The sequence below is a fragment of the Ranitomeya imitator genome, chromosome 2 (assembly GCF_032444005.1).
Source record: "Ranitomeya imitator isolate aRanImi1 chromosome 2, aRanImi1.pri, whole genome shotgun sequence".
In the NCBI taxonomy this organism is placed as follows: domain Eukaryota; kingdom Metazoa; phylum Chordata; class Amphibia; order Anura; family Dendrobatidae; genus Ranitomeya; species Ranitomeya imitator.
In genome coordinates this window covers 373,818,516-373,832,422 of record NC_091283.1, presented here as the reverse complement: position 1 = coordinate 373,832,422, position 13,907 = coordinate 373,818,516, and the positions used below count along the sequence as shown (strand labels likewise).

Sequence of the window (13,907 nt, the reverse complement as noted above, 5' to 3'; positions counted from 1 at the left end):
ATGCAAATAAAATGTTAAAAAAACAGACAATGTGATTTTCTGGATTTTTTTTTCTCAGTTTGTCTCCCATAGTTGAGGTCTACCTATGATGTAAATTACAGACGCCTCTCATCTTTTTAAGTGGTGGAACTTGCACTATTGCTGACTGACTAAATACTTTTTTGCCCCACTGTATACCCTCCCTCCAATTCATCATTATTTGCACTCCCCCTCTTTCAATACATCATTTGCTCAGTCCTTACCCATTTAATTCATTTTATAAAAAAGGGGGTTTTCATATTTACCTCTCATATGATCCTCTGCAGCTCCATTCCTGGTAATCAACGTTCACATGACTGTGCGATGATGTCATTGAATTGATGCCGTGAACAGAACATCACAAAAAAGGCAGAGAGAGCTCCGATGGAGCTGCACTGACGTTCTGTTTTGATGGCCGTGGAGCTCCAGGAAAGTTTCATGCTCTAAGACCCCCATCAAACTGATAGGTCATGAATATCTTCTTATTCAGACAGGCCATTTAAGACTTTTTTTGTCAGCTGCCCACTACTATAAGGTGCCAGAGGTGTATTTTTAGTTTACAAGCTTAGATACCATTGTTGCAAATGACTATATCTTTGAAGGCGTTTAACTGTAAGGAGTTATTTTTCACCCTGTCAGTTGCAGGCAGGAGTCATCTGTATAACACAGCCACATAAAACAGGTTCCACTCTTGAGTTCACTCCGTAAAATTCCAATTTCTGCAATGCTTATATGACAGGAAATTGTTAATAACAGATGGACATAACTGGAGAGGTGAGGACTCTGGAATTGTCTATAGTGAGATTTATTGATGTATCTCTCCATAACCAGGAGTACACAGTAGTGAAGAAGACCTCTAGTGAGCGCTGTCAGGCCCCTGTGTCTAAGGGATGGGAAAGACCCATGAGCCCAATCACAGGGCCTCCACTGCACCCCCTGATACATGAGGACATCAATGACCAGAAGATCCTAGAACTAGCCTACAGGGTGATTGAGCTGCTGACTGAAGAGGTGATATTGCTGGGAATTCTACGAAATTAATGTACTGCTATGTAGGGCTCGGTGGATGATGGTATCATTTTATGTGTCAGGTTCCTATAAGGTGTCAAGACATTGCCGTCTATTTCTCCATGGAGGAGTGGGAGTATTTAGAAAGACACAAAGATCTGTACAATGACATCATGATGGAAGTTCCCCAGCCCTTCACATCACCAGGTAATGGACAGGACTAAATACACACGGCCTAAATGTATGTAAAGAATGAATTCAGTCACTATATGTGTTTCCTCCAGTTCTATTCAGTAAGAAGACAACACCAGAGAGATGTCCCCATCCTCTTTCTGCACAGGACTGTAAAGAAGAAAATCCCAATGATCATCAGGTAGGAGGAGAGAAGGTGTCATGAGATCTCCCCTATGATGTGTAAACGGCTGTGAAGGTCTTGTGCCCAGTCTTGTTTTATTCCCCAGTATTATATGTTATAAACCTACGTGTTGTGAGAATGGGTGGAGATATCTATGATCAGCTTTAAAACTGCCATCAGATGTCTGGATCTTCTCACTATTTTATGCCCATGGAAACTGCTGATATTCATTCATTCATTTATTCATTCATGGTCATCAGATAAATTGACCTTGTCTGGATTCCAAAAATGTTCACATGATTTGTCCAACTATCTGTGACGTTTATAATATTTATTTCAGGGTAAATATATGAACATTATTGTTACTGCAGAGACATATGTGAGGGGTGATGAGCGGTGTAAAGACGACATTCTTAAAGATAATGATCAAGGTGAGTAGTAACCACTAAATGCAGAGAAGTCACAGATTCTGCTCATTACCCAGCTGCAACAATTTTGTGTTGTTTTAAGCTTTTGGCAGAAGCCTCAACATACTTCCTTGGCTTACAGCTTCCTGATTAGGGTAGGAATCTATGTTGATTTCTATTACCAGCATATGGATAATCAGTCTCTTTCCATTTGCCTATGCACAGATTTCTATTGGAATCATCTATGGAACTGGTACTTTGCTTGAAATATGTTAAATTTAACAATGCTGTTTATCATCGTTGATGCTAAAGAGGATCTGTCACCAAGGTAAAAGTGGAAACTTTTTGCTCTTAATTTACTCTTGCTGCTTCCTCGAGTATTTTGTTGTGTTTTTTTTTACATGAGAATTTGGTATTTTTGCTTAGTGTTAATTTTTATATTCATTCGTGTACTGTTGGTGTGTATTTTGGGTACTTTACAAAATTACCCCTTGAGACACACCCTCTTCGTAAAGACCATAACATGATCATAAAATATGAAATATATCTCTGGAACTGTATGGAAGATAACAAAAAAACAAAATAACTGATTTCTCAGAATAAAATAAGAACAAAAACTGGCAACTTTTAACCTGGTTACTGGTCCTCTTTAATGATAATGGTGAAGTTATAATTAAAATTTATGTCTGCCAATTTTCAATAACGTAATGGCATAATTTTTGGGCTAATCTCCGTTTTCTATCTTATTCTGATCTCTCCTGACTGGTTTGTTCTCATGTACAGGTAACTGTCTGAGGATCTCAGAGGGACATGTAATGTCTTATGATTTTAAAGCAGAAGATCATGATATTACACAAGATCCATATGAAGAGCGTGTTATTATACCAGAAATGCACTCAGTCCTTTACAGTGAGGATCTGTCGTCTGATTCTTTTCAACAGGCTCTATCTTTTGATTCATTACAGAGTGTTAATCAAAACAAAAATTACCAAAGGGATGTTGAACATCAAGGCGCTCACACAGAAGAGAAACTATTTTCATGCTCAGAATGTGGAAGATGTTTTAACCACAAGTCTGAATTTGTTGTCCATAAGAGAAGTCACATAAGGGAGAAGCCATATTCATGTTCAGAATGCGGAAAATGTTTTAGTCGGAAATCACATCTTATTACACATCAAGTAATTCACACAGGTGAGAAGCCGTTTTCATGTTCAGAATGTGGCAAATGCTTTAGCCGGACAGCTCATCTTGTTACTCATCAGAAAACTCACACAGGCGAGAAACCATTTTTTTGCCTAGAATGTGGGAAATGTTTTACACGAAAATCAAATCTTGTTGAGCATCAGAAAACTCACACAGGAGAGAAACCATTTTCATGTTTAGAATGTGGAAAGTTTTTTTCATTTAAATCAAATCTTGTTAAACATGAGAGAATTCACACAAAAGCATTTACATGTTCAGAATGTGGGAAATATTACAGAAGCATGGCAAAGCTTGTAACACATCAAATAAGTCACACAGGGGAGAAGCCATATTCATGTCCAGAATGTGGGAAATGTTTTAAACAGAAATCAGATCTTGTTACACATCAAAGAAGTCACACAGGGGAGAAACCGTTTCCATGTCTAATATGTGGGAAATGTTTTAACCAGAAATCACATCTTTCTCAACATCAGATAATACACACAGGAGAGAAGCCTTTTTCATGTTTAGAATGTGGAAAATGTTTTACAGTTAAATCAAATCTTGCTAAACATGAGAGAAGTCACAGAGGAGAGAAGCCATATTCATGTTCAGAATGTGGGAAATCGTATGGCTCTAAGGAAAATCTTATTATACATAAACAAATTCACACAGGGGAGAAGCCATTTTTATGCCCAGAATGTGGGAAATGCTTTTCTAGGAAATCAATTCTTGTTCACCATCAAAAAACTCACAGAAAATAAACTCCATATTTATTTCTGAATGTGAGAAATGTTTTAATCTTGTCACTCATCAGAATATTCATACAGGGAAGAAATATATTAACATCTTTTTATATATAAAATAAATCACACAGGGGAAAAGCAATTTTCATGCTCAGATTTTTATCACTAATTAGATCTTGATAGATGTATAACCATTCAAACAGGGAAGAAGCCATTATCCTGTTTTAGAATGTGAGAAATACTTTGTTCTCAAAAAAGTCTTAGGGTATGTCCACATACATTTTTTCGTGTGGATTTTTCAGTTTGGAAAATCCACGTCACAAAACCTAATGAGCCAAAATTTGGTGCGCTTTTTTATGATTTGTATTGGCCAATTTTTTCTCATGCTCACCATTTATTGGTCAGATTTAAAGCGTTTTTTAATGCAGAAATGCCTTAACTATTGATGTTTATTTTTTCAAGAATGAATTAAGATGCGGGGTGAAAACACCACGGGACTGATTCATTCATTGCATTTCCACCAGTATTTTGAAGTAAATACCCATCAATTAGTGACTTTTTTTATTTGCAACAAATTCATTAGTTTGCACCTTTTTTTCAAGTTCTTTTGTGATTTAGTTTGATTTTCAGATTTTTTTTACATACTTGTGGCTTTTCCAGATGTTTTAGACAGATTTATGGAATGCCACTTTCATTAAAAAGTTGCAAAATTTGGAGCAACTTTTCTTCCTCTGAAATGTTTTACAATACACTAGTTGTTTTGAAGCCTTTTTTGCCACATTTTGCAAAATATGCATCTTTTCCTGCAAAAAATTAGCAAAACCAGTTAAAGAAAAAGACAGATTTGAGCTTTGTACAAAGTTCATGAATAGTATGTGCCATTTTGAAAATCGGCAGCGAAAACCATAAATAAAAAGGGAAAAATAACTTGAAAAAATGCCAATGATGATTCTACGTGCGTATTTAAAGTGGCTTTTGATGGGGATTTTGGAGCAGAACCAGAAATCCAACTGTGTGAACACATTCACACTGTAACCTCATGTAGAGAAGTAGGATTTTTTTTTTTTATCTGATAAAGTACAGTAAAACATATGCAGTCAAAATGAAGACACGGCACAGAAATAGTACTTAAGGAATATTGGCAATTATCAAAAAAACCTCTGTATTCCAAGAAGTATATGGATTCCCCATAACACATATATCAGCTATGTGTATGGAATTTTTTCACGTTAATATTTGTGTGTATATACATACTTACACCTGCATATGAAAAATTGTTATGGATCGTTAATAAATAGTGGTGATTGAGCAGTGAAATTTTCGACCTCGAATCGATCACCTTGTACTAGAGTTGAGCACGTTTAAGCGGACTTGCTCAACTCGAGCAGAAAGCATAATGGAAGTGAAGGGCAAACTTTGAAAAACACTCTCTTTTTTTATTTCTCTCTCTCCACAAACTAAAAGATCCCCTAATTCTGGTTATAATGCCACTATCAAGCAACAAAACTCTTTGAGCTTTCAAAAAGCAAGTGGCGTCACCAGGTAATGCTGTTTGTAGATGATTACAATTGTGCTGAGACACCAGAAGTGTTCTCGGCATACACTAAAATTTACTAAATGCGGTACATGAATTCCATGTTTATACAGCAAAGCTAAAACATTGACTCGACAGCACATAGAAAATGTAGATAAAACAGACAGACCAGTTACACTGTCGACCGGTATCTACCCATAATGACAATATTCATATACTATGCAAGTTTTTGTCAACTATCGGCATTAAAGGATTGTTCCACTTTAAGAAAAATGCTTCCCAAAAGCTTTTTATACCTGTAAAATTACAAACAGAGCAGGTACGTGCCTTTCCTGGGTCCAACACTTTTTCTCCGCCAGTGCTTCAGTCTTTGTGTTTTGACTGTAGTGGTGATATCATGACTAGTGATGAGCGAGTATACTTGATGCTCAGGTTTTCCCGAGCACGCTCAGGTTATCTACGAGTATTTGTTAGTGCTCGGAGATTTAGTTTTCATCCCTCAGCTGCATGAATTATGGCTGCTAGACAGCCTGAGTACATGTGGGAATTCCCTAACAAACAGGCATTCCTTACATGTATTCAGCCTGTTTAGCAGCCGTAAATCATGCAGCTAAGGCGACGAAAACAAAATCTCTGAGCACTAACAAATACTCGGAGACCACCCGAGCGTGCTCAGGAAAACCCTAGCAACGAGTATACTCGCTCATCACTAATCATGACGACAGCTCACATCACCATTGTAGCCAATCACTAAATTCGTCAGCACTTCTGATCTAGATGGCACAAGCTACGAAGCCGGTGATGGCACGAGTATAGCGCTTATCACCGGTTTTGTGGCTGGTGCCATCACCGCCGTAGCCAAAACAAAGATACTGGCACAGTGGCGGAAATCCAGTGCTAGATGTATGGCGCACCTGCTATGTTTTTTATTTTCCAGGTATTTCAGTGCAGTGTTTGAAAACCATTTTTCTTAAGATAGAAAACCCATTAAATGTTACCAAAAGGTCTATTTTTTGATTGTGGTAACAAAAAATTGCATATATGCAAAATGCATTTTCAAAACCCCTGACCCAGCTTTGATTACCGATATGCACCGTACATAGTCTTGTAGCTGTGCATTTGTTTTAGAAGTAGCACTACTGTAAGTTTCAATTTGACATTGACAATCGTTAATAAATGTTTGCTTTGAAAACCACAATGTTTTTTGTTTAAAGTTTCCTTGCTATATTCTTTTGCTGTGATGGCAAAGCCTAAGAAACTGTGGAGTTGGGGAAAAGCTGGTAGTCAGAAGTGTAAAAAAATAGTGATAGAGAAATTGCATCATGACTTTGGCTTACTTCGCAAAAGAGCTAAAGTTTAAGAAACCAGTTATATCTGCAAACTATGGCCGTTACTGGCTTTATGTGCTCTTCTGCATCGTGGATGGGTGCAGGAACTAGTCTGGTCCTTAAAGGAAATCTGTCAGCAGCTTTTTGCTATTTATTCTGAGGGCAGCATGAGATAGGGGCTGAGACACAGATATCAGCCCTGTGTCACGTATTAGGGTGTCTGCCGTTGTTTCAATTTGATGAGTGTTTTATCAGTAGACGATTAGAGGTTGTCCACTACTTTTACATTGATGACGTATCCTCAGGATAGGTCATCAATGTCTCATTGTCCGAGATCCAACACATGGCACTCTAGCAAGTCAGCTGTTATCTGTGTCGGCGACCGTAGGTACTCACATACTGAGCTGCTCTGTCTACCCTGCAAGTAGATGGAGCTGCTCAGTAAGTCAGTACTTCTGGCCGGCAGAAGCCAACACCAATAACAGCCTGATTGATGGAGGTGCCGGACCCTGAATGATCAGACATTGATGACCTAGGCCATCAATGAAAAAGTAGTGGACAACCTCTTTAACTCTACAGGACTACCGCTCCTATGCATCCTGGTCCCACCCCACCCCCAGCACTGATTAGTAGTTTACTGTCACTACATAATGGGCGGTGTTAGCTTTTCGAGTTTTGCTACATCTAAAAACTCTAATTGTATCATAACTGCTGTACCCAGTAAAGTAAGTGATACAGCATTGTAATCCGGGTCTCTTTTGACAACATTATGCTGCTCTCAGATGATGTAACAAAAACCTGGTGACAGAGTCCCTTTAAACCATTCAGAGACTTATTTTTCCACATGGATCTCCGCTCCATGTGGAAAGTTGCCCACGTGCATGCACAATGTGCTGTCCGTGTGTGATCCAGGTTTTTCAGGCCACTGATAAACCGTATCCTTTTATAATCCTCCGTTAGAACATAAGCTGCACGTTTTTGTGCCGTTTTCATTCTTTGCAGCTTGCGGGATTTTACCGAAGAAATATTACCCTGCTGTACTCCAGGAACCATTGTTCAAAGATGTACTGGATATTTTTCCTTCCTGGTTTCCAGATTTATGACCCTTGATAATGAAACCTTGATAACCATAATTAACATTTCCAGATAAAGACCAGAACATTTCCCCACGTTCCTGACAAGGCACATTTTTTTTTTTTTTTCGTACACGTAGTTTTGAAATCTGTAAAAAAAAAAAAATGTTCTTTTTTTTCTGTGATACATATTGTTAATTGTTAAGTTATTTTTATTCATTTATTTTGGTTGTTTTGCCAATATTGGGGGAAAAGAAGAATGTTTTTTTTTTTGTGTGTGTGTTTTTATTTAAATATGACCACAAACATTTTGTTCCTCTTTCCATAACAATTAACTTAACAGATTGGTCACTTTTTTTTTTTTTACTTTTTTGTTATTTTTCAATGGGCGCTGGACTACTAACATCTATTTTGCCCGGCAATGGCTATTTTTTTGCTACTTTTCTATTTTATTTATTTCACACATTGTGCCCCCCATAAGCGCATAAATAACCTTTGAGGGGGCATTACATTATTTCTTTTTTATCTGATCTTCCCCGTAACTGGGATGCGGATATTAGCATTAGTGGAGGTATTTTCACACTGTTTTTTTAGGTGTTTTTTTTGAGCAGGTCCATGTTGAAGAACCCCTGAAAAAGCGTTCAGAAATTGCTTGGAAAATTCTTTCTATTCATGTATATTGCAAAATGACTTTGTTGTTCATGTGTTTTAGCTTTAGAGCATTTATTTTAGGCTCTAAGTTTCCAGAATGACTAGCAGTTAAAGGGAACATGTCAGGTCAGCCATGTCCTCTAATCCAGACGCATTCACCGATGTGTGATTAAACTTCCTCCCTAGCCATCCATAATAACATTATTCACTTAAATGCTTTGAAAAAGCATTTATAACCTCCAATTTTCCTATGCTAATGAGGACTTTTTGACTAGTCAATTAAGTGTTAGTTTCCCCAGACTAGTCAGCCCTCTTTCCATGTTATCACGCCCCTGTGGGCATAATAACAGAATTTGCATGTGCAGACATCATCACCAGCTCATGTAAATCCGTGCACATGCGCCACTCATTCTGGCAGTGTCACTGCGTCAACGAAGGCAGGTATACACTTCCCAGCCTCAGAGGCACGCATTGAGCACGTCCGGTAGTTCAGAACATACAGTTAGGGCCAGAAATATTTGGACAGTGACACAATTTTCGCGAGTTGGGCTCTGCATGCCACCACATTGGATTTGAAATGAAACCTCTACAACAGAATTCAAGTGCAGATTGTAACGTTTAATTTGAAGGGTTGAACAAAAATATCTGATAGAAAATGTAGGAATTGTACACATTTCTTTACAAACACTCCACATTTTAGGAGGTCAAAAGTAATTGGACAAATAAACATAACCCAAACAAAATATTTTTATTTTCAATATTTTGTTGCAAATCCTTTGGAGGCAATCACTGCCTTAAGTCTGGAACCCATGGACATCACCAAACGCTGGGTTTCCTCCTTCCTAATGCTTTGCCAGGCCTTTACAGCCGCAGCCTTCAGGTCTTGCTTGTTTGTGGGTCTTTCCGTCTTAAGTCTGGATTTGAGCAAGTGAAATGCATGCTCAATTGGGTTTAGATCTGGAGATTGACTTGGCCATTGCAGAATGTTCCACTTTTTGGCACTCATGAACTCCTGGGTAGCTTTGGCTGTATGCTTGGGGTCATTGTCCATCTGTACTATGAAGCGCCGTCCAATCAACTTTGCAGCATTTGGCTGAATCTGGGCTGAAAGTATATCCCGGTACACTTCAGAATTCATCCGGCTACTCTTGTCTGCTCTTATGTCATCAATAAACACAAGTGACCCAGTGCCATTGAAAGCCATGCATGCCCATGCCATCACGTTGCCTCCACCATGTTTTACAGAGGATGTGGTGTGCCTTGGATCATGTGCCGTTCCCTTTCTTCTCCAAACTTTTTTCTTCCCATCATTCTGGTACAGGTTGATCTTTGTCTCATCTGTCCATAGAATACTTTTCCAGAACTGAGCTGGCTTCTTGAGGTGTTTTTCTGCAAATTTAACTCTGGCCTGGCTATTTTTGTTATTGATGAATGGTTTGCATCTAGATGTGAACCCTTTGTATTTACTGTCATGGAGTTTTCTCTTTACTGTTGACTTAGAGACAGATACACCTACTTCACTGAGAGTGTTCTGGACTTCAGTTGATGTTGTGAACGGGTTCTTCTTCACCAAATTAAGTATGCGGCGATCATCCACCACTGTTGTCATCCGTGGACGCCCAGGCCTTTTTGAGTTCCCAAGCTCACCAGTCAATTCCTTTTTTCTCAGAATGTACCCAACTGTTGATTTTGCTACTCCAAGCATGTCTGCTATCTCTCTGATGGATTTTTTCTTTTTTTTCAGCCTCAGGATGTTCTGCTTCACCTCAATTGAGAGTTCCTTTGACCGCATGTTGTCTGCTCACAGCAACAGCTTCCAAATGCAAAACCACACACCTGGAATCCACCCCTGACCTTTTAACTACTTCATTGATTACAGGTTAACGAGGGAGATGCCTTCAGAGTTAATTGCAGCCCTTAGAGTCCATTGTCCAATTACTTTTGGTCCCTTGAAAAAGAGGACGCTATGCATTACAGAGCTATGATTCCTAAACCCTTTCTCCGATTTGGATGTGGAAACTATCATATTGCAGCTGGGAGTGTGCACTTTCAGCCCATATTATATATATAATTGTATTTCTGAACATGTTTTTGTAAACAGCTAAAATAACAAAACTTGTGTCACTGTCCAAATATTTCTGGCCCTAACTGTAGCTCCCAGTCATATGCAGTAAGCTTCTGAAGCCGGTAAGCGTACACCTAGCTTCAGAGACGCAGTGACACTGCTGGAATGAGCCGTGCGCATGCGCGGATTTGCATGAGCTGGAGACGAGGTTGGCGTGATAACATGGAAAATGGCTGACTAGTCTGGGGAACTAATGCATGGGGGGCATAGGGGATCTGACAGGTTCCCTTTTAAGTGTTGTACAATGGTGTCGAAAGGTATTCATCAAGTAGCTGTGTCTGTAATGGCATTAGTGGAGGTATTTTCACACTGGTTTTTTTAGGTGTTTTTTTGAGCAGGTCCATGTTGAAGAACACCTGAAAAAGCATTCAGAAATTGCTTGGAAAATTCTTTCTATTCATTTATATTGCAAAATGACTTTGTTGTTCATGTGTTTTAGCTTTAGATTATTTATTTTAGGCTCTAAGTTTCCAGAATGACTAGCAGTTAAAGGGAACATGTCAGGTCAGCCATGTCCTCTAATCCAGACGCATTCACCGATGTGTGATTAAACTCCCTCCCTAGCCATCCATAACAACATTATTCACTTAAATAAATGCTTTAAAAAAGCATTTATAACCTCCAATTTTCCTATGCTAATGAGGACTTTTTGACTAGCCAATTGGGTGTTAGTTTCCCCAGACTAGTCAGCCCTCTTTCCATGTTATCACGCCCCTGTGGGCATAATAACAGAATTTGCATGAGCGGACATCATCACCAGCTCATGTAAATCTGCGCACATGCGCCACTCATTCCAGAAGTGTCACTGCGTCAACTAAAGCAGGTGTACACTTCCCAGCCTCAGAGGCACGCATTGAGCACGTCCGGTAGTTCAAAACATAGCTCCCAGTCATAAGCAGTAAGCCTCTGAAGCCGGGAAGCGTACACCTGGCTTCAGAGATGCAGTGACACTGCTGGAATGAGCGGTGCGCATGCGCGGATTTGTATGAGCTGGAGATGAGGCTGGTGTGATAACATGGAAAAGGGCTGACTAGTATGGGTAACTAATGCATGGGGGCATAGGGGATCTGACAGGTTCCCTTTTAAGTCTTGTACAATGGTATCGAAAGGTGGACTCGGATGGTACAGCTACTAGCTAATGTTTTTACATTTACTTTCTCATTAAATCCTACAATGTAAGACTGAGGTGAACATCCTTTTTAGGTCTGAGTGCTAAAAATGTGGTATTCTGATACTAGGTCAATGTTGACACACAGAATGGCATCGCAGGCTGCATGTGGTCCCCAAGCCGCTGGTTCTGTATGTCTGAGGTAATGGCTCCATCACACGTCCGTGATTTTTCTCGGACACAAAAATTCAATTTTTCATCAGTATTTTTGTACAGAGTGTTTCATCAACTTTTCTCAAGTGAAAAAAACAACTAAATTCTCCTATCAAACTTGGTTTAGTGCTTGCGATGACATGAGCTGATAGGAGAATTTAGTCTGAGCGTACATGTGTATTTTTGTGTGTGTGACCGTGCGTATTTTACTGTGTGTGAGCGTGCTTGTGTATTTCCCAGTTTATGATACAGTGAGCAGCATCAATTAACAGAATCGTTGCTGCCTGCCATCCTCGGTAACCGTCTACTTGTCAGTATCACTTTGCAGTCACCAACAAAATGGCTCCGCACTGTGTTCCTAAATCTCATCCTCTCTTATCCCTTAGCGAACATCCAAAAGGGGAGGAGAGGAGACATCACACACGTGAGCAGACTCCGCCCCATAATTACTGCAGTGCAGTAATGTGAGCTAGTTGTACACTAGGTTTTTGTGTCAAATTTCAGTAACTGCTCCCCCTAGTGTTTAAAAGTGGAAATACCAAATCTTTTAACCCCTCTGTGACCTTAGACGTACTATCCCGTCGAGGTGCCCTGGGCTTATCTGACCCTGGACGGGATAGTACGTCATAGCCGATCGGCCGCGCTCACGGGGGGAGCGCGGCCGATCGCGGCCGGGTGTCAGCTGCTTATCGCAGCTGACATCCGGCACTATGTGCCAGGAGCGGTCACGGACCGCCCCCGGCACATTAACCCCTGGCACACCGCGATCAAAGATGATCGCGATGTGCCGGCGGTGCAGGGAAGCACCGCGCAGGGAGGGGGCTCCCTGCGGGCTTCCCTGAGCCCCCCGCAGCAACGCGATGTGATCGCGTTGCTGCGAGGGTCTCCTCACCTCCCTCCCTGCTCGAGCCCCGGATCCAAGATGGCCGCGGATCCGGGTCCTGCAGGGAGGGAGGTGGCTTCACAGAGCCTGCTCAGAGCAGGCACTGTGAAGCAGCCTGCACTCCTATCAGATCAGTGATCTGACAGAGTGCTGTGCAAACTGTCAGATCACTGATCTGTGATGTCCCCCCTGGGACAAAGTAAAAAAGTAAAAAAAAATTTTTCCAAATGTGTAAAAAAAATAAAAAAAAATATTCCAAAATAATGAAAAAAAAAAAAATATATTATTCCCATAAATACATTTCTTCATCTAAATAAAAAAAAAAAAACAATAAAAGTACACATATTTAGTATCGCCGCGTCCGTAACGGCCCAACCTATAAAACTGGCCCACTAGTTAACCCCTTCAGTAAACACCGTAAGAAAAAAAAAAAAAAAACGAGGCAAAAAACAACGCTTTATTATCATACCGCCGAACAAAAAGTGGAATAACACGCGATCAAAAGGACAGATATAAATAACCATGGTACCGCTGAAAGCGTCATATTGTCCCGCAAAAAAAGAGCCGCCATACAGCATCATTAGCAAAAAAATAAAAAAGTTATAGTCCTGAGAATAAAGCGATGCAAAAATAATTATTTTTTCTGTAAAATAGTTTTTATCGTATAAAAGCACCAAACCATAAAAAAATGATATAAATGAGGTATCGCTGTAATCGTACTGACCCGAAGAATAAAACTGATTTATCAATTTTACCAAACGCGGAACGGTATAAACGCCTCCCCCAATAGAAATTCATGAATAGCTGGCTTTTGGTCATTCTTCCTCACAAAAATCGGAATAAAAAGCGATAAAAAAATGTCACGTGCCCAAAAATGTTTTCAATAAAAACGTCAACTCGTCCCGCAAAAAACAAGACCTCACATGACTCTGTGGACCAAAATATGGAAAAATTATAGCTCTCAAAATGTGGTATTGCAAAAAATATTTTTTGCAATAAAAAGGGTCTTTCAGTGTGTGACGGCTGCCAATCATAAAAATCCGCTAAAAAACTCGCTATAAAAGTAAATCAAACCCCCCTTCATCACCCCCTTAGTTAGGGAAAAATAAAAAAAAATGTATTTATTTCCATTTTCCCATTAGGGCTAGGGTTAGGGCTAGGGTTAGGGCTAGGGCTAGAGTTAGGGCTAGGGTTAGGGCTAGGGTTAGGGCTAGGGCTAGGGTTAGGGCTAGGGTTAGGGCTAGGGTTAGGGCTAGGGTTAGGGCTAGGGTTAGGG

The 13,907-nt window shown here is 39.9% G+C and overlaps 1 protein-coding gene across 1 annotated transcript in view; it reads left to right on the top strand.

The window, feature by feature from the left end:
* The window catches only part of LOC138666609 (zinc finger protein 585A-like), a 72,071-nt gene extending 67,110 nt beyond the window's left edge, over nucleotides 1-4,961 (top strand). Inside the window, exons 9-13 of the mRNA XM_069754806.1 lie at nucleotides 850-1,029; nucleotides 1,110-1,233; nucleotides 1,311-1,399; nucleotides 1,722-1,812; nucleotides 2,572-4,961. Of these exons, the coding sequence (XP_069610907.1) occupies nucleotides 850-1,029; nucleotides 1,110-1,233; nucleotides 1,311-1,399; nucleotides 1,722-1,812; nucleotides 2,572-3,734 (1,647 nt within the window). The 3' untranslated portion in view covers nucleotides 3,735-4,961. The remainder of the gene's footprint in view (nucleotides 1-849; nucleotides 1,030-1,109; nucleotides 1,234-1,310; nucleotides 1,400-1,721; nucleotides 1,813-2,571) is intronic.
* Nucleotides 4,962-13,907: the final 8,946 nt, after the last annotated feature.